Raw genomic sequence first — 24,298 nt, 5'->3', positions numbered from 1 at the left:
GTATTTGCTACTAAGCAACAAGGTATCCACGCAGTAACTGGGGATCAGTAATTACTGTGTTTAGTTTTTCTGTAAATGGGATTGGGACAGAGTCAAGGAGTTCTCTGGTATTTTTTCTACTGTGCAGTTTTTTGCTTTTTTTTTTTTAGAGGAAATTACTTCTCTTGTATGTACTCTTCCAAATTAGTAGCTGTCTTTCCTTTTGACAACACTATTATCTCCTCTGCAAAAATAATGTCTTTTTAATAAACAAGACTGACAGGGTCTTAATGCAAGTAGGCAGTAGGTTAATTACTTTATTCCTTGCTCTATATTATATACTGAGCTTCATCTTTATGTGATTTTCAGTTAGGAATTAGAAAAGTTTTAGCTCCGAATAAGAGGAGTTTACTCAGAAGTAGCATTCTGGAGTATACGTTGCCCAGACTCCTGTCCAAATTAAATTATTATTTTGTTCTTTAGCTTTCATGCTCAAACATAGTGGTTCTTAATACTTCCAATTGGAGGGGGTTTTGCTGTGGTTGGTCTGAATAGTTGCTCTAAGATAGATACGCAGTTGTTTTCAAAATGCTGTTGTATAACGTCGTAAGATCACTGTTCATGTAGCATTTTTCTTACAGCTGAGGTAAATAATTACTAGAAAATTAGTAAAATAAAAAAAAATGTTCTTTTTAGGACTGATTATAAAATTGATTTGAAAACCTTGGGACAGTATCTAATACAAAGTTCATATGCTCTAAAGCACACTTCTTAATTAAAAGGGCGGGGGGACGACACAACTACATGGAAGTTATCCTCGAAAAGTGTTATTAAAACTAAATTTCTCTTACTATCATGATTGCTTTGTGCCTTAAGGCCCTTTCTGTATAAATGTAACTGGACTGTAGAAACAAATCTAGAAATAGAGAAATAGCAGTATTAAATAAAGCGTGTAGTAAAGTATACCAATCAGTAGAAAAGATCTAATGAAAAAGAAAAAAATACTTTAAAACATATGTCACAGTAAGGAGCAAAGCAGCATGCAGTCCAGTTAGTTTCTATTTTTGAATATTATTGTGCCAGTGAGTACTCCCACCCATCACGAGCAGATGCTGTTAGCTTAAGAGAACCATGCAAAGTTTGGATTTTTGCTCACTTCTCTTATCTGCGCAGTGTTTATCACAAGCGTGCATGAAATAGCATTGTCTGTTGGACGTTTGTTCTTCTGAGCTGTTTAATCTGAATTGTCCAAGATTTCTTCGCCTTGCTCTCTGTTTTTTCCAAAACACATCTGTTGCAGATACAGTGGGAGATTTTATTTATCTCCTGAGACTATTTGCAGACTTGCTGAATGAGCCTGTTACTTTAAATGGATTGACCCTTTGACTAATGAGTCGTGATTTTCCGGTGATTAAATACTAATCCAAAATGAAAAACCAATTGGCTGCTGGAGTTGGGGGCTGTTGCTTCCAAGTATTTAATTTCACTTTGTGCCTATGAGACTGATTGCTGAAGCAGTCTGGAGCATGAGTCACATCAGTCTTTTGCTAGGGGTTCATATACGAATGCTAAAAATGTCTGTTTTTGCTTTTACGTAGTTCTGTGCATCCCTTCCCCCCCCTCCCCCTTTTGTTTTTGTAGGGACCTTTAAGGAAAACAGTGTAGTAAAGCATGCTTTCAACAGCTGAAAACTGTACTGTATCGGTAGTACAGCATTTTCTATTGAATTGAGTTATTTTTAGATGTAAATACTTGTGTTACGGCTTTTTGAACCACCTTATCTTCGTGAGGGATGGGCAATTAAAAGTTTGTCTCTGTTAGTTACAGGACGAAGAACGCAGACGGCAGCAGCAGCTGGAAGAGATGCGCAAGCGGGAAGCGGAAGACAGGGCCCGGCAGGAAGAAGAGCGCCGGCAGCAAGAGGAGGAGCGAACCAGGAGAGAGGCTGAAGAAAAGGTTATGGTCTCCTGAGTGCTGCAGTTCTTATAGGCCTCTCCTCTTTTACCTGGCCAGTAACAGCTTGGGTTTGGGCCATCGGGGTTAAATGCAATTAAGGTCTGGGCCCATGGCTTCATTTTACCAATACAAAACAAGGTGATTCAATAAACGTGCCATTTGTGGTGGCTACAGGTCAGTGGTATTGCAGAAATAACACAGTAGGCATACCAGCTGGAGGTTTTCAGGAGTAAAAAGGACTTGCTTTCAGAGCCTTTTCTACAAGTTACAGCACAAATCAATTGTATCTCCTGGATTTCTGTAGCCCCAATGTGACTTCTGTAGTATAATGGTTGAGTTAGTGGTGTTGGGCTTTGCTGTGTCTCAGAGATGGCACTTGAAGTATTTTTTGCAGTAACTGCATTAGAGAGAAAAAAAATATGAAATACAGTGGAGTGGAGATGAGTACTCCGTATTATCTTTCCCGTTTCAACTGTGGGAGGAGAGAGAACTTCCTTAATTGGTTTCTAGAAAGGAAGAAAACTTTAGCAGATAAATCACTGTGTAAACAAATTCTAAAAATCCAGGCTTCTAGATTGCTTGAGAACATCATACATGTAGTTGAGAAGCTTTACTGTTCAAAAATAGGAGGTAAAGCACTTCATTTGACGTTTGGGTGATAGGTGAGAAGGAAGGAAGGTGTATCTGGACTCAAGTATGTAAACATACACTGTAGGAAGAAAAAAAAACAGCTCGCTGGCAGAAAAATTGTATCAAAACCAGCCTGTCTCGTTTTCTGACAGTGATGCAATGCTACCAAATGACACGTGGATAACATGCTTGAAAGGATTTTCACTGAGAGATCTCAACTAAGATGCTTCTACCAACTCAGAGCTCAGTGCAGTCTGACCACATTGATGGCTTTAGAAAGCAGTACAAGGAGATGAATTTCTTGTTTTTGCTGTAGATTAAACAAGATCAGATTTTCTTTTTTTAAAAATAACTGACTCAGGGTGTTGAGCAGATAGAGTGAATATTTTTAAGCACATGGATTAAAAACAAAAAGGAATGCTCAGATATTCCCAGCAGAGGTTATTCTGTGCTTAGACATTTTTTTTTTTGTAACTCATGGTGTCCAAATACACATTTTCATTTATAATCAAACAAGCTACAGAATAAACCATTGTATAAGTTTACAATGTGGCTTAGGCAAGAGCTGAGCAAAATTAAATGCTATAAAGTTTAAAACCAGTAGAAGTCTTAAAATGGAAAATACATAGGAGATATTTCACGGCCATTTAAATAGTCAGCAGCCTTGTATAAGTATCATTAGCATGTTTTTTTTAGAAATGTGTGTTTTTAAAAATGTTTGTTTTAAAGAAGTTCTTTGTAATTGGATTTTTATGTGAAAGTAGGTTTCCAGCTGATCATACTCAAAGCTTCATTAGGAGCCATCTATTCCAACACTCTGATTAATTGACACTGCATAAGGCTGCAGCAGAATTATAGAGTTCCTTTTTTAAGATGGTAGCTAATTTTAGTTATTTTCTCTCCCACAGATTCTTTACAACATTAGTAAATATACTCATTATTAACTGTAGTTACATTTTCAGTAATAAATGCTGGAGTTGCCCTTGGTTTACTTATGAAAGTGCCTTAGTTACCACAGGCAGTAGTAAATGTAGAAATAACAGCAATGCTGTGTTACAGGACGAATGGTGTTTTTTTTCCTAGCAATAAATATTCTTTGAGTTCATATGGATGCATTGCTCATTGCCAAAAAAGGAGACAAAAAAGATGTTTGTAGCAGTGATGGAAAACTTAAATTCCTTAGGCTGAAATGTCTGTCTTACTGTGTTTTTTTTTTTCCTCTGGACTTGCAGAGGCGACAGGAAGAGGAGTATTACAATCGCTTAGAGGCTGAAAGGCGCAGGCAGCATGATGAAGCAGAGCGGAGATTGCTGGAACCTGACGAGCCTGGTCTGTACAGACCTCCACTTCCACGGGAATATGAACTCCCATCCCCAACCCCTTCATCTAACGCTCCTCCTCCCCCACCTCAGCGAAACACCTCTTACCTCAAAACACAGGTCCTCTCCCCTGACACGATTTATACTGCCAAGTTTGTTGCATACAATGATGATGAGGAGGAGGAGGATTCCAATCTAGCAGGTCAGGATAAGTACTCCGGCACAAGAAAATCTTATGGTGACTTTCCTCCTGCCACCCTTAAGCCACAGCAGCCCTCCCGCCAGCCTCGCCCAGTTTCAGATGGCCTCTTTCTTTCCAACTCATTCCAGTCATCTCCAGTCAATGCCAACAGTACTGCTGCCAAAAAAAGCCAGCCCCCGCCCCCACCAAACAAACCGAGTTTCATCCATGCCAGCAGCTCTAAAGGTAGACTCTATGAAATCAGTCTTCTCTACGGAACTATCCTCGTGTCTTCAACTCTGGTGCTGTAGATCGAATCACTTCCTTTGTGATTTTTTTCACTTAATCACTATTTTCACTATGGTGATCTAACTTAAATCCAGATGTTAATGCGAATCTTCCAATTTTTAATTGTGTTGATCTCTCAAATTTCCTTGTTCCTTACCCCAACTCTTCAAAAGTAAAAATTCATCTTTTGCACACAATGAATTAGAAATTGTTTTAACTGTTACTACTCAACCAATCCAAAGTACTGTTGGTTTTGGCTTTCACTCTGTATCTTTCAGTGATTTGTTTTGTATGACTGAACATTGGTTACTCAGGGCATCTTGGAAGTATGTCTTTTTGAACACAGGAATCTTTTTTTCTAATGGGCTCGTGAACAGAGCTATCCTCTGCTTTTGGTTGTGGTACCAGGTTTCTATCTCTTATTAGAGTGTGCAAATGGCTTTAAAATGACCTTTCTAGATAAGGTTCTTAAATGTACAAGCACCAAGAGACATAGAGACCATGCAGTAAGTTTAATTCATTCAGCACCACTTCTGTACTTCAGTTTTGTACAGTGCAATTTTCTTGCAGAGAGGGACAAAAAGATAAATTTAATCTTAGTGCCTTTTGCCTCGCTCCTTCCCTTCCGTTCTGCGCCCTTATTTCTTTGCCTCCTCATCTTGTTTCTCTTACAACTCCAAGTGGGCAACCATAACGGAGTTAAATTTTGAGTGGAGTTCTAGTTGCCAGTAACATCAGCATCACGTTTTATCTGCACAGTATCAGTTTAGCTATGCTCATTAATTCAACGCTGATCCAGTATAAAGTTCCATGTTAATTTTTTTTGAACCTGCTGTTGCAGGAGAAATCTTACATACTCTACTCTTTGAATATGTGTATGGATGGATCCCACACTATCTGCAGGTTATGAATATAAGATTTTGTCTTTAGTGTCATCTGCTAGCATTTTCCCTGCGTTTTTCTTCTTCTGTATTCTTCTGAAGGGAATGATACCCCTGACGTTCTCCTTGTTTGATCTTTTCACTTGTGTTAGAATTAAATAGCTGTCTTCACAACCAATTCCAGCATGTCAAATCATGCTTCTATAAAAAGGGTAGAAAGGGTAGTAAGTCACCCGAGAAAGCAAAGGGAGGTGCTTATGCTGGCTTCTAGCTCAATGACTGTCTTGCTGACTAGTTTGGAGTCTCGGTGACAGATGTGGAAGCCTATGTATGGCACATCCCTGTTTACCTTTTTGGCCACCAAATGCATTATGAAAAGTACTTAACTACTTTGATCAGAGAGGTGGTATTCTCTGGTCATAGGGAGCATGCTAGCTGCAAAATAGGTTCCGTTTATCAGAAGCATTTCTAATCCAGCTACAGTAGTGTATGAATATGATTTAGGATATGTATGAGACTATACAAGTATACAATGCTCTCAGCCTCCTGCTTGCATCCTTTTCAACTGAGGCTCAAGTTATTTTCCAGCAAGGTATCTTGTCCTTCACAGGACAAATTTGCTTCTGATGCAGACTGCTTCCAGTATCAAAGGGAGGCTCTGCACAGCATTTTGTAGCTTTAATATTCATGAAACATCTGTAGTTTAGCTCAGCTCTACTTACTGCCCAGCTGATACAGTTGACGCTTACCAGTTTCACTGTTTGGGGTCAGTACAGCACCCAAGTTACATAAAAAACGTTCATACTGTTATTCATTTAAAGAGGGAAGAAAAACAAAAATTACCCTGGTATTGCCTGTGAGACCTCTTGATGTACGAGTCCCTATGGATTCCAGAAGCCCATCAGTCACTCGTCTCTTGCTTTATCAGGAGTTCCAAGTTTTAAAAGAAAGCGAGGAAAAGTTTTGCTTTTCAGTGTGTTGTCATTAGACAGGACCATAAGTAGACACACTGTACAGTATCTGCCATGTGTACATTACAGATGCAGATAATTCAGTTCCATGTACCTATAATGCATGCAAGCTTACTGATAAACCCATAGCCAGTGATCTCATATCTTTGTTTTATATTAGAAGTAGTTTATATGTGCCTTATATGGCACAGAATTAACGAGTTAAAGAACGAAGAGAAACATACAGAACATACAGGTTCTCTTTAAAAAACTGTGGCCGTCTACATTGCCAGCTTGCCTTTAGGGATATGCTGAAACAGGCTTCTGAAGTGGAACTTCTGTGCTGGATGTCTATACTGAATTTTTCTTCTTTCAAATTACTTTCTTTTTCTAGAAATTCGTACTTGAAACAGACTTGAGTGTAAAGTGTGCCTTCTGTCACAACACAGGCTTCCAAAGACCCTTTCTTCCCTTCCTAGTTTGGCACTTTGAAGGCTGTACATGTAATAAATTAAGTAACTATAGAGCCATCCATCACTAGCTGTCACCACCACTCTTGCTGCTTTCCATCATCCACAACACAGAATGCCATTTCATATTTAATTGCATTCCCCAATCCTGCTTTCCGTTAACTTTTATGGAAAATGAATCTCAGGAGAGTGAAATGTTCGATGATGTTTTTGTGTGTTCGTTTTTTCCTGGAAAACAATCAGAAGGACAATCTGCAAAGACTTGGTTAGGTTTTTGGTAACAATTAAGGAGAACTGTAGTATGATCTTCACCTATAATAACCTAATTCATAAACCATACAACTAATTCTGAATACTCTTATTTCATAATTTTTAAAATAGCCATGAGAACAGGTTAACTTCACCTGATTGCTCAAGCTTCTATGAAGACTGCCTGCGTAACGTACAAAGCCGTTTGCACAAAATGCAGAATTCACTGTGCAGTTTACCATCTCCCATCTCACTGACTCTTGTTACATTCCTGTCCTTTATGGCTTTTCTCTGTTCTGAATGCTAACTCTAGTAAACCACGCTTCTGCAAATTTTGCTCTCGTAACCTTCTTCCACTGGGTTGCTTAAAACCATTGGCTCTGTCAACTAACCAAAAAAAAAGCCAACACCAAAATCAAAACTACTGTCAGAAAGTAGGTGGATGTGTGAACCACAACCTGTGGATCCACTTTTCAAAGTAGGGAAGGGTGGTATTGAATGGATGCATATAAGACCCATTTCTGAAAGGGAAAAAAAATGCCTTCATACACCTGGCGTACCTATTATGATTTGATCTGCTACAAATTTGTGGTGAATAATGTTTAGCTAACAACACGCTAGCTAAATTTACCTGCCTTCCAGCTTCAAACCATCTCTTTTCTTTTATTGCTTATTTGTAAGAAGTTACATACACCAGTGGAAGAAGCAAACATTTCTTTCTGTATGAAAGAAGGTTCACAAGACATAACACGTACAATATTTGAGACTAGAACTGTCTGAAGACAAATCTGGCACTTAATTTTCACTCTTTTCCTGACAGTTGTTGAAAATACGGTCTTGAATGCAGATTAAATTAGTAAACTTTTTGATTGGAAAGAAAAGGTTTTGTCTTGTGGCCTTTAAAAAGAATTAATGTAACGTGCAAAACCTGTGTGTTAGTTATATCAGCTTAAACTAAAGGTGCAGTGCTGAAAGATACTTACTTGAATTTTTTTTTTAAAAAAAAAGGAGGGGGGGAGCATCTTCTGAGTGATACAGCTAATGCAATCAGACTAAAGAGACAAAAGTTCTGATTGCTGAATTGTAAAGATGCTATATACTAATCATGGCTTACTTTTAGCTTCTTAGAAAGAGCAGCTGCAACTAACTTATGTCCTGTAGAGCTTGTTACAGGACAGTGAAGTGTGTTGCTCTTTCCACCAGTCTCTTTGAACTTTTAATGTCTGTTTTGCTGTAAACCATAATAGGCTAAAGACCATGATTAGGTATGTCCTGGATAATCTAGACAAAATGTGTTCTGACTTAAATAAAATCAGGAATAAAAAGTTACAGCTGTTTTGAGGGGGTGGAATTCAGTAGTATTGTTTTTAAAACATTCTACAAGTCAGATGACCCTGTAAATTTAATTTCTGAGTCCAGATTGAGATTATTTCTTAAAAGAAGCACTGCACCTTTTTGAAGAAATACAGTATAAAATTTCTATGTTGTAACTGCTGTCCTTCAACTTCCTTTTTCACAAGGAATAAATTCATACACTGGATCTACAGGAGCAACTGCTGGGGCCCATGAAGTTTATCGGGATCCAAGAGACAAAAGATCTAAAAGGTGACATGCAGGAGTCTGTTAAGTGTTAACTTTTATTCATGGGATGTGGCTAACTTCTGCAGTACTTTCGGTTGTTGTCATTTCTCTGGGGGCTATTGAAGAGTTCTGCAGCTGTCTGTGGAGTGTCTTGGGTTATAATGAAATGCAAGTAAGGTCTGCACAAGTTTTTAGATGATCTGAAGTACTACTTTACAACAGCAAATTTCAGTGCTACAACGAAGTAAACATCCATAACAGCTTTATATTCCAGTGCTTTTTCCTAGGCACGTGCTGCTGTAGGAAAGCTTGCTAACTTAGCCATAATAGTAATGGTATGCCAATATAGACAGAGCCTTTGTGGCACCTGTGCTTCACTTTGAAAATGGAAAGTAATGACATTCCAGAAATGGCCATGAGCTGCTTCTGATAATTTGTCTAAATGACAGCACAATGTCAAAATTAAAGGTATGTGTGGAGAACAAAACCTTGCAGCACGCTAAACTAAGCCTTTTTTGCTGTAATCAAAAAAGCTACCAGTCAATACGTGTCACTGAGAATTACTATATTCAAGGATATTGTAAATGAGAATTATAACGATGATTTTTTTCCCCTTTCTAGTCAAGATACAGATTTACCTGGAGCACCAGAAAACCTGACATTCAGGGAACGCCAGCGGCTTTTTTCACAGGGTCAAGATGTATCCAATAAAGTAAAAGCTTCTAGGAAACTAATGGAACTGGAAAACGAGTTGAACACAAAATAAGATTAAAGCACCTTATCAGATGTAACTGAAGATCTCTGAATTGAGGGATTGAGATGAGGGGCACTACTAATGAACAGAAAATGAATATTTTCTGAAAGGAGTGACTTTGATTCCTCTATATCTAAGACTGTTAATTAAGATTTAGAGATGTTGCAATAGCAAGAAAACTGATTACTTTGCCAGGAGCTTGTGGTTTATACAATGAAAGCACTGTAAAATTTTAAAGATATGAATCACGTGAAGGTAACTTTTTTTTCTTTTCTTTTCTGTTTTGGGGGGTTAAGTTCTTGTGCACCAGACCAAGTAGCACTTGTCAAAGATAAGTTCTGTTTCCTGGTGTTTTACAGACACACTTTTGTTTTAGCTGCTGAGCAGAGAGAGTGAGAATAGCTTGAACTGCCTAAACTAAACTGTGCACTAGAAATTAGTATTTTAGGTTGTTAGTTAAGGCAACAATATCTGGGCCACCTTAAGACTTTATATGCAAGTTTTACATACTGTATGGTGTTCATACAACGATCAGCGTATCGACACAGATCTTACCGTTATTTACTATTGGAATAACACACATTCTGTAGGTAAAGCCTTGGAATCAAACGTTTTTACTCTTACATCTTTGTTGGGTCTAAACTGGTTGTGTAGGAGTTTATGTGTAGTTATGGAAAAGTCTGTATGTTGATGCATCCCCATTACATGTGCTTCAAATGTTTGAAAATGTGAAAAGGAGAAAAACCTGGGGTATTTGTTTCATTAAAAATTATATAAGCAATAGATAGTAGGCTACACTAGTGACCCTAGGACCAAAATGTTAGTAACATGTTAAGAACAAGGAATTCCAGTTCCAAGGTTAGAAGAACAGATAGGTATGTTTTCCGAGAAAGGTAGATTAGAAGTTACTAAAAAACTAGAAATAGAATGGTATTGATCAGTCTGCTATTAGCAGTTCAGCAATATTTTTTTTTTCCTATGGAGAAGTGAACTGGCATATTAAAGAAAAAAACTGTAGTGTGAAGCATTGGATATATGATGCTGCTGGCTGGGAGTGGGAATGTTGGTGAGACCTGGTCTGCTGGCAGCGAACCATCTCTACTCATGCTGAAGAAGCAGTGCTAGTAAGCTCTTCTTTAGTCTAGCTGGCTTTACTAACATCCTGTTACTGTTGTACTGAAAATATTTTTGGCAGTTCAAGCTATTTTTTCACACTGTAATAGCCTTATTTAATTTTAAATTGTTAATCTTTTTCCTCCCACGGTGTCTTCAGCTATGCGTATGTGGCTGATGATGTTGGGAATAAGGACCTCATCAGAGTTTTTCTCATTGTGTGATGTTAAGACAATATATATTGTGATTCCAAACAAATTTTCTATTTGACAAAGCCCTTTACTGGCTTTAGATGATTTTTTTTCCTGTATCATATTGTTCTCTTATAAATATATATTTAGGGAATTGTGCACACTTCCAAATACAAAGGGGTAGACTTTCACTGCCTTAGGAAAGAAATCACTTTTAATAAGAGTTGTATGATAAATAAATGCAAGTTAATGAAAATTGGAGTGTAAATATTTTTTACGTATTTCAGGTTTCTTATTTGAAAGTGTGCTTTTACCGTTTCACCTGTTAAATATGAAGTAGAAGATTAAACTGGTTCAAAGTGTTAATGAAGGATCTGCATGCTTGCTGTGTCTGTTAATCAGGAAAAGCAAGCCTCTCCCAATTTATCTTGAGAACACTAGCAGCCTTACAGTGACAAATTTTTCTTTAGGAAAAAAAAAACTTATGCTGTGGCTGAATTACTGTTGCTGCTAGAATCTGAAAAAGGCTTAGCGAAAAAAAAAACTATAACCTTCAGTTGAGTGGATTTGGCCGCTATTGGGCATTTGGGTCAAGTGTGAATATGTGTAAAAGTGCTTTTCATATTTGTCTGTGCATTATTATGAAAAACATCAAAACTGCTGTAGTTTCCCATTTCTACTGTATTTCACTTGCAACCTATTTTTAATAAAGTTTGTATTGTATTTAACTTTGCATTAAATGTTTTTTGTACTGTTCGTTATTTGACTCTACGTTTACAGCCATATTATCACAAACCAAAGTGGCTTTTTAATGTTTAATGTGTTCAATACCTGCATCGGTGACCTGAACAAGTGATTTTTCCAGCTTATCCAGCAACTTATGAAATAGTAAGTATTGGTGGGATCGATTATGCAGTCTGTGGATTCTGGTGAACTTCGATCTCTTTATTTTGAACACGGAATAACTTTCTGACAAAGTCTCTGAAAAAAATTTTGTCTGATGCTGACGGCTGGAGGAGTGGACTCAAATTCACTGTGTGGTTTTGCATGAAGGTTGAATTAAAGGACTTAAGAATGGTGGTACTCCCATTGTTGGATTAGTAATATTAAATGACCTGCTTCTTGACTGGAGCCAACAGTTTAAGTTCTGCTTGGGGTGTGGGGACAGCAGGAAAAGGCCCCAGTGAAATGCTGTAGATTCCTGCTGCTGTAGCTGAATGGCTGCTGTGGCCAGGATCAAGAGCCGTGTACAGCACTTTCCTGGTGAGTGCCTTCATCTTTTGAGTTCTGGGGTCTGCTGCTGGAGTTTTCAAAATTGATAATGAGGACATTCTGGGTTTTAGTATGAATGCATATAAAGGCAGGGGAGAAGCTATAGGAGTAACAGAAACCCAAAAGCACTATTTGGGATGTTGCAAGGAAATCAAAGCAAAAAGTGCTACTTTTTTTTTTTTAATTTGAAACTAGTCATTGCCAGTTCTCTGTCATGCAAAAAAACACAAGTGTAAATGGGATGGTGGTGGTAAAAGTATGGTATGCATCAGTGCTAATGCATTTTCAGTGGGAAAACTCACTGTTGCAAGTTTTGAGCTATGCCTTACACAGTTGAGGTCAGATTTGCAGAGTGAGTGTACTAATATAATGCTGTTGAACCGTGCAGCACCTGCTGTGTCTTAGGGATATGGAGAATCATCCTCAGTAGCACAGCTCTTGGTATTTTAGTTGGTTATAACCCCTACGACAACAGCTATGTGTAAATGACATTTAAATACACAGGCAAGTCTGCTCTCCCAACAAAGACTATCTTAAATGTGTCATATTCTCCTTTCTGCACCTCTCATTCACATATTGCTTTTATGTGCTGCTTGTACTAGTCTTGTTGATATTTAAGGGAGAGGAATTAAGAAATTGACAAAGTCCGTAAGATGTATCCAGTTTACTGAAATAATAAACCATTTTCTTGATCATACAGATTGCTGTTTGTAGATCAAGCAATGAGTATACAAGCAGCAGAATAAGCAAGATCTTTCTCCTTTATGTCCCAATTCAATTAGTTAATTGAGTTACGAGAAATTACAACAAAAATTGTGATAACAGTAAGCTTCACTAAGAACAGTCTTAAAATTCATATAGTAACTCACATGATTTTGCTAATAAGACCAGGCAAACATTTGGTTCTTCCTCTTGTTTTGTGAAATGATAGTACTGTCTCAAACAGTCGCTTAGGGACTGCGTGGTGAAGAAGGCAAAGCCATACAGATTAAACAGTCTGACTTCTTTCCTGGCTGCAGTGGCAGATAAACTGCTTAGGGAGACCAACGTGTAATCCACCTGCTTGCAGAAAGCCAGTTTATTCTTAGTAGCAGATGGATGTTGAGGACTGCCCTACAGCTACTGAAGTAGATGTCTTGCTTAAGGAATGAAGTATTTACACCTTCAGTGAATGTTGTGTGTGCATGGATGGGTTAATTTCACTAATGTATTTTGAGTGTAAATACATTAATGTATGGAGAACATGAAGTTCTCTATAAGTACATTCTTACTACCAGAGTAAAACTAGTTGTGTTTTTACTACAAGAGCTTTTTCTTTTGGAGCAAAGTGAGATAATTCTCTTGCAAAAATCTCTTCTTCAGACATAAAATTTCAGTAGCTTTTCCTCTCATGAGGTCAAGCATCCTCATGCTTACTCCTCACTCCCTCCTCCCTCTGTATAGTTCTCCTGGGAGCTGTAAGCTGCACATTGCTTGTAATTATCTTCTATAATGCAAGGTGATAGCAGGACTTTATATGGAAGAGCAAAGGAGGGGGGAAATGATACAAACTAATAAAACAGATTTAAGTGCAGCTCACTTGTTCTTCATCTCAGGGGTTGGGGGGGGAATGATGACAAACTATGTACTCGTCTACAGGAGATTGAACCAACCAACAGGTTTGTGAGTATTAGGATCACTTAAACGCTAGTAGTACTGTCAACACTTAGGGAGAACCCGTTCAGGCAATTAGTGCCAGTTCTTTTCAACCCTTGGCTACAAGTGTGTCTGTCTAGAACAATGAGAGGCATTTAAATAAAATTGGGTTGAGAAATGAAGTAGATGGTGTCTTTGGAAGCTTTAAAAGATAGGCTGTGTTGAACGTGGGAAATGTGTTGTCATTTAGGCAGTAGAAAATATGAAGGCAAGCAGCAGAGAATCTCCGTGTTTGGCACAAAAGCAAACTTATCTCAGTATCTTTCTGGGTGTTTTTCTACCTATTTTGTTTGTAGTTGCTGCTTTGGGAATGGTGTAATGGCCAATTCATATCAGAATGCTGAAGCTGGGATCCCATTAGTGTTTTGTTTCCACTACTGGGGTTAACATGAAATGCATCAGCAGTATTCAACACAACGCTAATTTATTAGCTTTTATAATCCACTGTAGTGTTTCACTGATGTTAGAATTAATAGAGTAAAATGTGCAGTAGATTCAACATCATGAGATTTCTGGCCCTCTGGTTCCCCAGAAGCATCTCTAATAAGGTAGGACTCTTCTTTTGCAGGGAGAAGACAAAATCAAATTGGTAGAAGTTTGTGGAAAAAATGAGACTCTTCAAAGATCAAAGGATCAGTGTAGAAAAGCATGCTGACATACAGCCGTGCAGTGTTTCCAAAAGATGGATTTTTGTTTCTTGCCTAGATCTCCCTGCCAGTCTGTTTTGTTCCCTGTCAAGCAGCTTATCCTGAGCTTTGGATATAGAAGGAACATCCCCAAAGAGAACTGCTGCAGCGAGGGTGAGTCACAGATCACAGGGGGTTTTTTTTGATACAGATGGGACTGAGCTTTGAGTACTATCCAACATTCACGTCTGCAAAAAGAAATGACTAAAGCATAATATATGCATGCCTGATTTGGGGCCGCTAGTTCAAAGTCAGTGATGATGAATGTTCTCTTTTCATGGCCTACAGGAACCACATTTCTAATCTTACTTATAGTGGCCAAAAAACACAGATTAGGGGAGAAAACCATTAAGCTTCAGGAACCATCCTCCTGAGGTGAAGCTGAGTTACATTGGGAAGACAAGGTTGTTCTGACGTGACTGCTGCGGCATCTACCAACCAGAGCTCCAGGGCAAGAATCGAGTTGCACCCCTGGGCTATTAAAATATTTCCAAAACTAGCTGCTGTTGATAAATATCCTGTCTGACTCCTCATTTAAGGTCCTTAATATCGCACAAGTTGGGAACGTTTTCTTTTTAAAGCGGCTTGGAGAGGGGGGAGAAGGCTGCAGTAGGGGGGAGAGAAGGGCTGTTGCGGTGAGCTTGTGAGAGACGGGTACTATCAGAAGGGGCTTCCTGCGTGATTATGATGCTGGTTGGGGTTTCTCAAACAAAAAATAAATAAATAAAACCAAAAACGCCCGTACAACGCCGATAGGGGGGAGCTGCCTGGGGCAGCCTCCTCAGCCTCCCCCGGCTGCCTCCGCCCCTCCAGCGCCCTCCCTGCGCCGCGATTGGTGGTTCCCGCTGCCACTGAAGTCTCCGCCGTAGCCGCGGGGCTACAGCTCCCGCCCGGCCAATCGCAGCGCCCGCCGGCGGAGGGGCGGTGCTTGTCACCGTGGCAGCGCCGCGGACGCCCCGGCCGCCTTTCTCATTGGCCGCTTTAAATCCCCGGGGGGCGGGGGGAGGAGCGAGGCGCGGGGCGGCGGGGAGCGCGATGCGGCCGCGCGGCGGGAGCGGCCCGGGGCCCGTGTGGGCACAGCGCGTCCGGCAGCTGGAGCGCAGCCTGCGGGTGAGGGGCGGGGCTTCGGGGTGGGCGGGGCTTCGGGATGGATGGGCGGGGCCTCGGCTGGGGTGGGCGGGGCTTCAGGAGGGGTGGGCGGGGCTTCGGGTGAGTGGGCGGGGCCTTGGGTGGGGTGGGCGGGGCCGGTGTTACTCGGGTTGACCTGATGGCTCTGGCTCCTGCAGCAAGCCTGTTGCTCCTCTTTCTGCCCTATTAAAAATATATTTCTAAGGGTTAAAATTTGCAGTCTGTTCGCATTTCAGCAAAGCTTTCCATACTGTTTCATGTAGTGTCCCTCTGGGCAGAATGCTGGGTACGCAGCTAGACAAAAACGACTTGGGTGAACGACTGGGTCAGGCTCCGGTTGGGTTGTAGCAAATGGGGTCGCATCAGGCTGGTGGGCAGCCGCTGGTGGGGTTCTGCTGGGCTCCGCCCTGCGGCCAGTTCTCTTCAAGGTTTTCGTAAAGGCAGGAGTTGATGGCATATGGAGTAAGTGTGCAGATGGCACTGAAATGGGAGGACCTGTTGACTCTCCCAAGGGCAGTGAAGCCTTGCAGGAAACCATAAAACGTTAGAGGTCTGGCTCATCACCAGTTGTGTGAAGTTCAACAAGAGCAAGTGCGTGATTCTGTGCCTGGGATGGGGCAGCTCTGGCTGTATGTACTCACTGGGGGATGAGAGGCTGGAGAGCAGCCCCGTAGGAAGGGAGCTGGGGGTTCTGGTCAACATCAAGTTGAACATGAGGCAGTGGTGCGCCCTGGCAGCCAGGAGGGCCAGCCGTACCCCGGGATACATCAGGCACGGCGTTGCTAGCTGGTAGAGGTGTGTGCTGCTGTGCTCTGTGCTGGTGTGGCCTCACCATGAGCGCTGTGCCCAGTTTTGGGCACCACAGTATAAAAAGGACATAAAACTATCAGAGAGTGCCCAAGGGAAGGCTGCAAAGATGAAGGCCTAGAGGGGACGATGCCTGAGGAGCAGCTGAGGCCCCTTGGTTTGTCCAGCCCCGAGCAGAGCAGGCCGAGGGGAGGCCTCATGGCGGCCTGCAGCTCCCTCACGAGGGGAGCGGAGGGGCAGGCGCTGAGCTCTGCTCTCTGGGGACAGCGACAGGACCCGAGGGAACGGCATGGAGCTGGGACAGGGGAGGGTCAGGCTGGGTGTTAGGGAAAGGTTCTGCACCCAGAGGGGGGTCGGGCACTGGGACAGGCTCCCCAGGGCAGTGGTCATGGCACCGAGCCTGCTGGAGTTCAAGGAGCATTTGGGCAGCGCTCTCAGAAATGTGATTTGGTTTTTGGGTGGTCCTGTATAGAGCCAGGAGTTGGACTTGATGATCCTTGTGGGTCCCTTCCAGCTCAGGATATTCCAGGATTCAATGGGAACTTGCCAGGCCGTCTGATGTGGGGGATGGACGGCTCCGCCTGGGGCTGGGCTAGAAACTGGGCCTCAGAGCTGTGCCCGTCCTTCCTGGGCCTGCTGCTGGGCAGGACGGGGAGCCAGCTAATTCTGCAGACACCGCTAGTACAGAACAGGCTTGCTGCTATACCACTGAAGGTCTCTAACAGCGCAGCGTAGGAAACTGGAAACTTGTGTGATTATTTATAAATAAATAACAGAGCACTTCACTAAGGATCATAGATCTGGAGGATGTCAGGAGATGATTTGTAAAGCAAAAGCAGTTAAAATTTTTTTACATATGCGTACTCACGTAAGCAAGCAAAATGAGCAAAAATATACACAATAAAGGAGCATTAAGAGTTCATCCTAATTTTATGTGCTTGTAGACAAATGTTATTTTGCTGGGAAGATTTGGGGTTGGTATTCCTTTGATTTTTAGGAGACTGAGAAACAATGGTATGTAACAACAAAAAGTATATAATGAAGTAACATCAGACTCAAATTTATTTTATTTTTGCTTTTGTGGGTTTGGGTGCGTTGTTTGTTCTTGTTTTTGTTTTCGTAGACCAAAGAAGAAAGAATAGTTGTCCTGGAAACTGAAAATGCTGCTCTTCATCTAAAACTTGCAGAGGTATTTATTTTTTGTTTTTCCAGAAAGAATTATTGTGGAAACAGAAAAAAAGGCACTGAAGTCAACCTTCATATTTTCATATTTTGCAATCTTCCTGTTGGGGAAATCTATGAAAAGATTAAGGCTCAGTGTTTCTTTATTATTTTAATCGTGAATGGTAGCAATAACAATAGACTGATTGATTAAGTAACTAGAAGCTGGGACACGTTTAAATACTTGCCATTGTTTTAAATCTGCAAAAGCGAACTGAGGGACAGACTCTACAAGAATGAAATACAGAATTTTGCTTTCTGCTTACAGTGAAAACGTTTGCCTAAAAGACGGGGGTAGATTTTGAAGAAATACTTTGTAGATATAATTTAGATGATGCTTTAAAAAACACTGTTCGTAGACTGCAGGAGCCATATTTCGTTGTGTGTAGGCAAAGATGTCCTTTTTGCATGTCTTAATAGCACTAATGCTAGAGCTGTCTAGAAAAGGCAGTGTTGTTGCAGAAGTCAATTACAGAGCACGCAGCAATAACGATGCCCTCAGTTCTTTATATCCTTCTTCAGAAGGAAATATTATTTCTAGACCATTATTGCAACAAGCAGTAGCCTGTGATAATGTTTGGTGTCTTCAAAGGTAAGACTTCAAAGATCTAGAGTACTTTGAATATTTATTTATACCTCTAGACTAGAGCCAGCTGTGAGACTTAGTTGCAACAGAGACTGCTGGCCAAGAGTTTCTAATCTGCTCTGAAGCATTAAATGATTGTGTGACCTCAGGAAAGCCACTTGGCCTCCCTGTGGGTCTGTTAACACCTGTGGATAAAAGTGGGTTTAACAGTTTTCAAAGCCTGATTAGAATCCAGACGGTACATCTGAAATGAGTTTTGCTAGGTATGCAGAAGAATACTGTAATTTATTCTTAGAAAATGTTTCTGTTGATTTTTTCAGCTTTATCATATTTAATAAAAATCTTAAATATTTCAGCTTTTTTCTTACTCTCACAAATACAAGAATTTTTTCTAGTCAGTAAGGTGCTTCAGGTGTGGGACGTAGTTATCTGAGTATTAGATAATAAAGCCTTGTTTTCCATGGATTCATGCATCACGGTTAGTTGATTTTTAACTGCATTGTCAGGAGTCCCTGTTATACACAAGGGAATGTGCACAAAGTACTTACTGCCAGTACAGGGAAAGGTTTTGCGTACATATCAAAAATCTTCTGAGATTTACCATCTAGCCTGCAATCAAGCTTTGAAAAACATTTAATCTACTTTATCCTGAAGCATTTTCTACTGTTTGACGGGCTATTGTCACAGCCTTTGCAGAGCTTGCACCTCTAGTTTACGTTTCTGGGAGAACCCTTCAAGAGCTCAACGTGTCTGCAGGGGGCACCTCTCCCTCTGCTTCCTGCACACCCCCAGCTACCCTCCAAGCCCACTGAGTCGGTCCCGTTTCTCTCAACTTCATACGTTCCCCACTTCAGTGACACCTCCGTCTCTTGCTTTTGTTTGGCCCTTCTGCTGGGCCAGAAGCAGGAGATGGCACCTCTCACCCAGGCCTGGCTGCGTGCTGGCTGGAGCTACGTGTTGCCATTGCCCAGTGAATGAGCTCCACGTGCCTGCCGGCTGGTGAAACATAAGGCTTTCAGACCTGTATCGCTTGTGGGGATGTGCTGCAGAAATGCAGCCTTTTGAGACGTCTTTTTCCTCTGTCAGAGGTGACTGAAACCGACAAAAGGGTGCGGAAGGGCAGACACAAGGACAGCACAACCACAAACGACTTTTTCCTTCAGAAACCATCAGTAGGTATGCATAACATAAGATTTCCTCCAGAGCCAGACACTTTGGATCTCTGTATGGCCCAGCTTTTCCATTACAGATGAAATGTGTAGCCGCTGGGGAGGGGGGGAGGGGGGGAATAAAAAACAAAAAACAAACAAACAAAACAAAAAAAAAACACAGCATTGTTTCAGTTTATTGCAAAAGGTGCTGGAAGATATGAGCACCTACAGAAAATGAGGAGCATACCAGTGTTATCACCATCAGTCAGAAGCAACGGCAAATGATTAGCAGAAATGCATTGCAATTAGCCTTGCACTGATGTTTCTACTCAGGTTGTTATGTAAATACAATTAAAATATTTATTTTACTTGGCTAATTTGGCCTAGGAATCTGACAGTGTGAACTCCACTAACATAAAATAGTTTTACCTTAACTGAAGAGTCTCTATTTAAAAGAAAACTGACTTTAATTAGATGAATATAAGGTTGTGAATGTTGCACCATTTCTCCCATTTTTTCACCAGTTATGCTGGTGAAGAAAAGCTGCTGCCTTCATCTATCCATCGCTAACCCTTCTGGTGTGCAGGTGAGCTGCCTGAATGAGCTGAGACGAGTTCAGGCGTAGTGATGGGGGTTAGCGGAGGTCTCATGCTTTACTTGTAAAAGCTAATTGGATTCATTTTGGCTGGAGTGAGATGTGGAGCTTTGAAGACAAACTTACGAGGACGGCCCTAAATTAGGATTTGCAGTGTAAAAGTTTGTCTGTTAGTTGCATCAATCTAATATAAATGTTATCTCCTGCTATAGACCTTTCCTTGCCTTTATCTTCAGGACAATCATGAATAAACAGCACTGCCACTGTTTTCTACAGCCTTGTATATTGTTTACTTAGCAGCATATTATGAGTTGTTACTGAACGTAAAAGGTCAGATTCTTTGTCTGTAGGCTTACCTTTGCCTATTTGAAAACGTTTCCCTACCTGCATACCCCTTGCTTTTGTTTGCAGCTCCCGAGGTCCTGATCCTGCAGACACATAAAGCCAAGTCTGCCAGAATGGGTCTGGTGGCAGAACTGAGACTGCAATTTGGATAATGCTGTTAAATAGTTTGTTTTCGCTTCTGTTTATAATAAAGCTATAATAAGAAGATTTATAGTCAGTTTTTTGTCTTCTCATGCCCAAGGCCAGATTTGCAAATTTTGACCTGCAAAGAATTCTGATGAATGCAAAAGCCATTTTAATGGAGAAAACCTCAAAACTACGGCAGCATTTGCAAAAATGCCAAACCTGACAGTGGGAGGGATGAGAAGTTGACTGCAGTGAAGGTAGAATTGACCATTGCATTTGTGTCCTCTGTGCTGAGAAAAAAAAAAAGGATGGTCAGGGGGAACCTATGCAAGTGGTAGAAAACAGATGTTAAAAATACATTTGGTTTTTGTTAACTTAAGCTCATTTAATGACAACGCTTCAGTACTATAACTGCTTGTACATACCTTTAATTTTTGATATGTGGTTTCAATATTAATTCTGGAGCGCTGCTTGTATGCATTTTTGTCAAGCACGTTTATAAATATTGTGTCTGAGTAACATGAGTCTTGCAAATCCCCAGAATAAGAGAACATAGGAACAGCAGTATAGGAGCTGTCTCAATTTCTGGGAGCTTAAAGCCTGTAATAAAAGAGAAGAATACTTTTAAAATAATCTCTTTCTGCTCTGTCTTTTCCATGTAAGCACTTTTTATATTAGCATTAAAATGTTATGTAGCTGTGCAGGGCCTCCAGTTGCATTTGCAAATAAAAAGGCTATGAAAAAGTTGGTTTAGACAAGTGAAATATTTTTCTTGGAAAATATTATTTTTCTTTATTCTAACATCTCCCACATATTATATTGTTGTTTTTGCAGATGTCATCTGTAGTTAAACTTCAAATACAATTAAATCTGCTTAGTTTTTTTCCTGTCATTGTCAGGTGATTGGAACTAAATCAAACTCCTCTTTCATGCCATTGTGCTTTTTCTGTCCTCTGTTAATTTAAATAGCAGGGAACTGCAGTCACCGAATTTATGCTCTGAATAAGGTAGGAAATCAGTATGGGCCAGAGACAAGAGCATCCCAAACGTAAGGAAGGAGACTGTCAGTTCTGGTTAAGGAATGACAGGTGTCGATTGGTTGCTGGGAAAGGTAGGTGAAGAAGTTGCAGCTGATTTTAAGTACCGGGGTTGTCAATAAATGACAAAAATGTAGTTTTTAATATAATACAGATTCTGTCATATTGCAGAATTTCACAAGTGCTCCACATAGATTTCATCCCTCTGTTCTTACCTGGACATATTTCAAGTTGTATTGTTTCTGTTATTCTTTTGATTTCAACATCTCAAAAATTTAGCCATAAAAATTGCTTTTACATAATGGGATATTTTAGATTACTAGAAAGCATTCTCCTCCACCTCCCTTTAAAAAAACCTGCTTTGATTACTTTGAAGACCCAGCTACGTGCAGTTTTGCACCATTGTAACTCTACTGAATGCGATGGAGTCGGTGCTGGCAGGCAGCTAAAGCGATGAGCACCAAGCTGGGGGCTGTGTATCATCATCCTTTCAGGACTTCAGCGGTTAGCTGGTGTGCCCCTCGTCCTGTTTTATGTCTTCTGAGAGAGCTTTCTGCGTTAAATATAGTTGGATGCTAGCTATGTAAGCACCTCTTCTCTGTGAGTGAAGGCATGGTTTTAGCTTAGATCCACCTCAAGCACAAGTACGGGGTTTTAAGTATTGCAAAAGCATTTTAGTATTCTCATGTTTTAGTAGTCTCATGTTGAGGTTTAACACCCTATAGAAGTAGAATATTGTGATGTTAGGCAGTTTACCTAGAAATGATCCTGAAAAAAAATAATGTAAAAAGCAAAGAAATTGTGTAATTAGGACATCATGTGTAATCAGATAATTGACTTACCAATGTTTAAAGGGACAAAGGGGACAAAACACAACAAAAAACAGGAGCACTTTGAAGTGATTTTTAGGTGATTTTTCCTTTTTTTTTTTAAACAGTATCAAGGGTTGGCTGGAAGAAGCACTAATGAAGTCTTGCAGCTCTACTCTGCTCATGGGCAGCAGCAGAAATTGCAGAGAGGTTCTGTTGTAACCCACCTAGACGAGGCAATAAAGGTAAGGACATTTAATAATAATGTAGGTATAGTCTATGCATTAAACATATACATGCTTATGAAATATAGTAAAACAGAAAATGGTCAGATTTGAACCTGATCTATGGCTTTATTGTATTCATAGCAGTTCTTGCAGCAAGTGTCGCAGTGTCTGAGTTAGCTTAAAACTTGTAGTGATTTTGCTTCAATAACTGCAAAGCTATCTGGGAAGTCGGTAAGCGGCTGCTTGTGAGTTCCAGGATCTCATGTATAGACTGGTATCAATACCTGAACTAGATATTTTAGTAGTCAAAATCTTGAATCCCTGATATGACTATCATATAGACATTCCCTAAGAAACAATACTTGAGATATCATTTAACCAGGTAGCCAGATCCTAACAAAAGCAGTGGAGAGCTCCATTCATTTCACCGCGAGTTCTTCTGTTCTGGAGGACCTCGGAATCAGGATTAGTTCCCTGTTCTCTCAGTCAGGTTGTCTTCATTTGCAACAAAGATACTGGAACTGTTCTCCCAATACTAGTACAATAATATTTTTCTTTGTTGAGGTACATGTTCCTTAAGTTACTCCACAGAACACTGTGTTCCTTTTAGGGATACTTAAAACATCAGCTTTTCTCAGGGTAGCACTGAATAGCTTGGGGTAGCAAAAATAGATCAGGAAAGAAATCTGTTTCTTTCAAGCAAAAGGATTTAGCTTAATTATAGCAATACTTCTTGGCAGGTCTTGCAGTGGAGTTTTATATTTTAGGATAGCTAGAATGGCAGAACTGCTTGTGATACAATATCAGTGGCTGTGATGGTTTACAGCCAGAGATCAATGAATGCTAAAAGAGCGTAAAGCTCTCCAAGTAAAAGTCTAAATTAATAGCATTCCTATACCTGTAATTAAAAAAAAAAAATGTTTGCAGTTATGTTCTGAGAAAGAGAACTACAGTGATTTTCTCCCTTTAGTTTAGTTTATTGTTTTATCATTGAAACTAGTTAATTAATTCAAGGTCAGTACCAAAACTGGAAAAATAAAATGTCACAGAATAATATGTGACACTTTGTACAAGGCTGACTAATGAAACATCACAGTGTTTCTATGAGAGAAGGTATTGTTAAGTTCATCTTGCAGATGGCTTTACGTGTCCTTTCCAAGACTAAGATGGCATGAAGTGTCCTAATCCTAAAGTCAAGTTCATTTATTTTTACTTTATTTGGACTTCTTAGTGAATGTGAGCTGTTCTTATAAACATTTAGAAGTTGCATCATGTATAATATTCTGAGTTACATTAATAATGAAAATATTTCATGAAAAATAAAGGTTTCTGATCTATTCAAAACACATCAGTTCTCGTAGGGAGGCATAGAACTGGCTCATGTACAAAATGACTTAGGGAGAACCTTAACATATACCTCCTGATCAAAGCATTGAAAATGAATGCTGTAAGGGATACATGGATCACAGTTTTACATTGCTAATTCTGGATATGTCTTTTAAGTGGACAGAACACACAAACTTGTTTTTGTTTGATGAAATAAGAACAATATTGTGTTATAGCCAAAGCTGTGTGATGGTCCTTGTATATCAAGTAAGATAGTAAGGATCCTTAAAGTCTTGCTGAAATCTTTAGGATGTGACATTGGTGAATATTTTGCAAGATCCTTCTCTAAATGTGCTGAAAGACAGACTCCTAAAGACTTCCTCTCATCAAGTAGAGGGTTCTTCCTGATTGTGACATCTCACCTCTGTTATTTGTATTGTGGTTATATTGATTCTTCCTTAATGGCTGTTTTTGTGTCTTTATAACATATTTTTTTCTTCCTGCTGTTAAGAGGCTTAAGCAAGACATGAAAAGCCTCCGTTCATTTGCTCTTGAGCTTTCGAAAGACTTTCAGCGTCAATGCAAGGCTTATCTTTACCAAGCTTTGACAGCAGTCCAAGAGATACAGCTGCAAAATGAAGCAATGCAAAGTAAGGCTCATTGCACTTACATTTCAAACGTGTAACATCAACAATGTCATTGGCAAATGTTAGTAGCATTGAAAGATTGAGTTTGATTCTGAGAT

At 40.1% G+C, this 24,298-nt stretch overlaps 2 protein-coding genes across 32 annotated transcripts in view; both read left to right on the top strand.

The window, feature by feature from the left end:
- AFDN (afadin, adherens junction formation factor) overlaps positions 1 to 11,270 on the top strand; it is a 134,377-nt gene extending 123,107 nt beyond the window's left edge. For 13 of the 27 annotated variants that reach the window (XM_080583987.1, XM_080583986.1, XM_080583988.1 and 10 more), the window contains 4 exons: positions 1,801 to 1,935; positions 3,798 to 4,311; positions 8,424 to 8,508; positions 9,106 to 11,270. In XM_080583987.1, coding sequence (XP_080440113.1) covers positions 1,801 to 1,935; positions 3,798 to 4,311; positions 8,424 to 8,508; positions 9,106 to 9,250 — 879 coding nt within the window. In that variant the 3' untranslated portion in view covers positions 9,251 to 11,270. Of the gene's footprint in view, positions 1 to 1,800; positions 1,936 to 3,797; positions 4,312 to 8,423; positions 8,509 to 9,105 lie in introns of those variants that run through there. The other 14 variants (XM_080583976.1, XM_080583977.1, XM_080583985.1 and 11 more) reach the window with 6 other exon arrangements.
- Positions 11,271 to 14,793: 3,523 nt separating this feature from the next.
- Positions 14,794 to 24,298, top strand: part of KIF25 (kinesin family member 25) — a 43,353-nt gene continuing 33,848 nt past the window's right edge. Inside the window, exons 1-4 of one of the 5 annotated variants that reach the window (XM_080584000.1) lie at positions 14,794 to 15,305; positions 17,254 to 17,319; positions 22,129 to 22,245; positions 24,065 to 24,203. In XM_080584000.1, the coding sequence (XP_080440126.1) occupies positions 15,231 to 15,305; positions 17,254 to 17,319; positions 22,129 to 22,245; positions 24,065 to 24,203 (397 nt within the window). In that variant the 5' untranslated portion in view covers positions 14,794 to 15,230. Of the gene's footprint in view, positions 15,306 to 17,253; positions 17,320 to 19,021; positions 19,114 to 20,299; positions 20,412 to 21,123; positions 21,266 to 22,128; positions 22,246 to 24,064; positions 24,204 to 24,298 lie in introns of those variants that run through there. The other 4 variants (XM_080584002.1, XM_080584001.1, XM_080584003.1 and 1 more) reach the window with 4 other exon arrangements.

Source organism: Anser brachyrhynchus, assembly GCF_964034855.1.
Source record: "Anser brachyrhynchus genome assembly, chromosome: 3".
Taxonomy (NCBI): domain Eukaryota; kingdom Metazoa; phylum Chordata; class Aves; order Anseriformes; family Anatidae; genus Anser; species Anser brachyrhynchus.
Note: the sequence above shows the minus strand (reverse complement) of the source record. Positions and strands in the feature narration are given on the sequence as shown.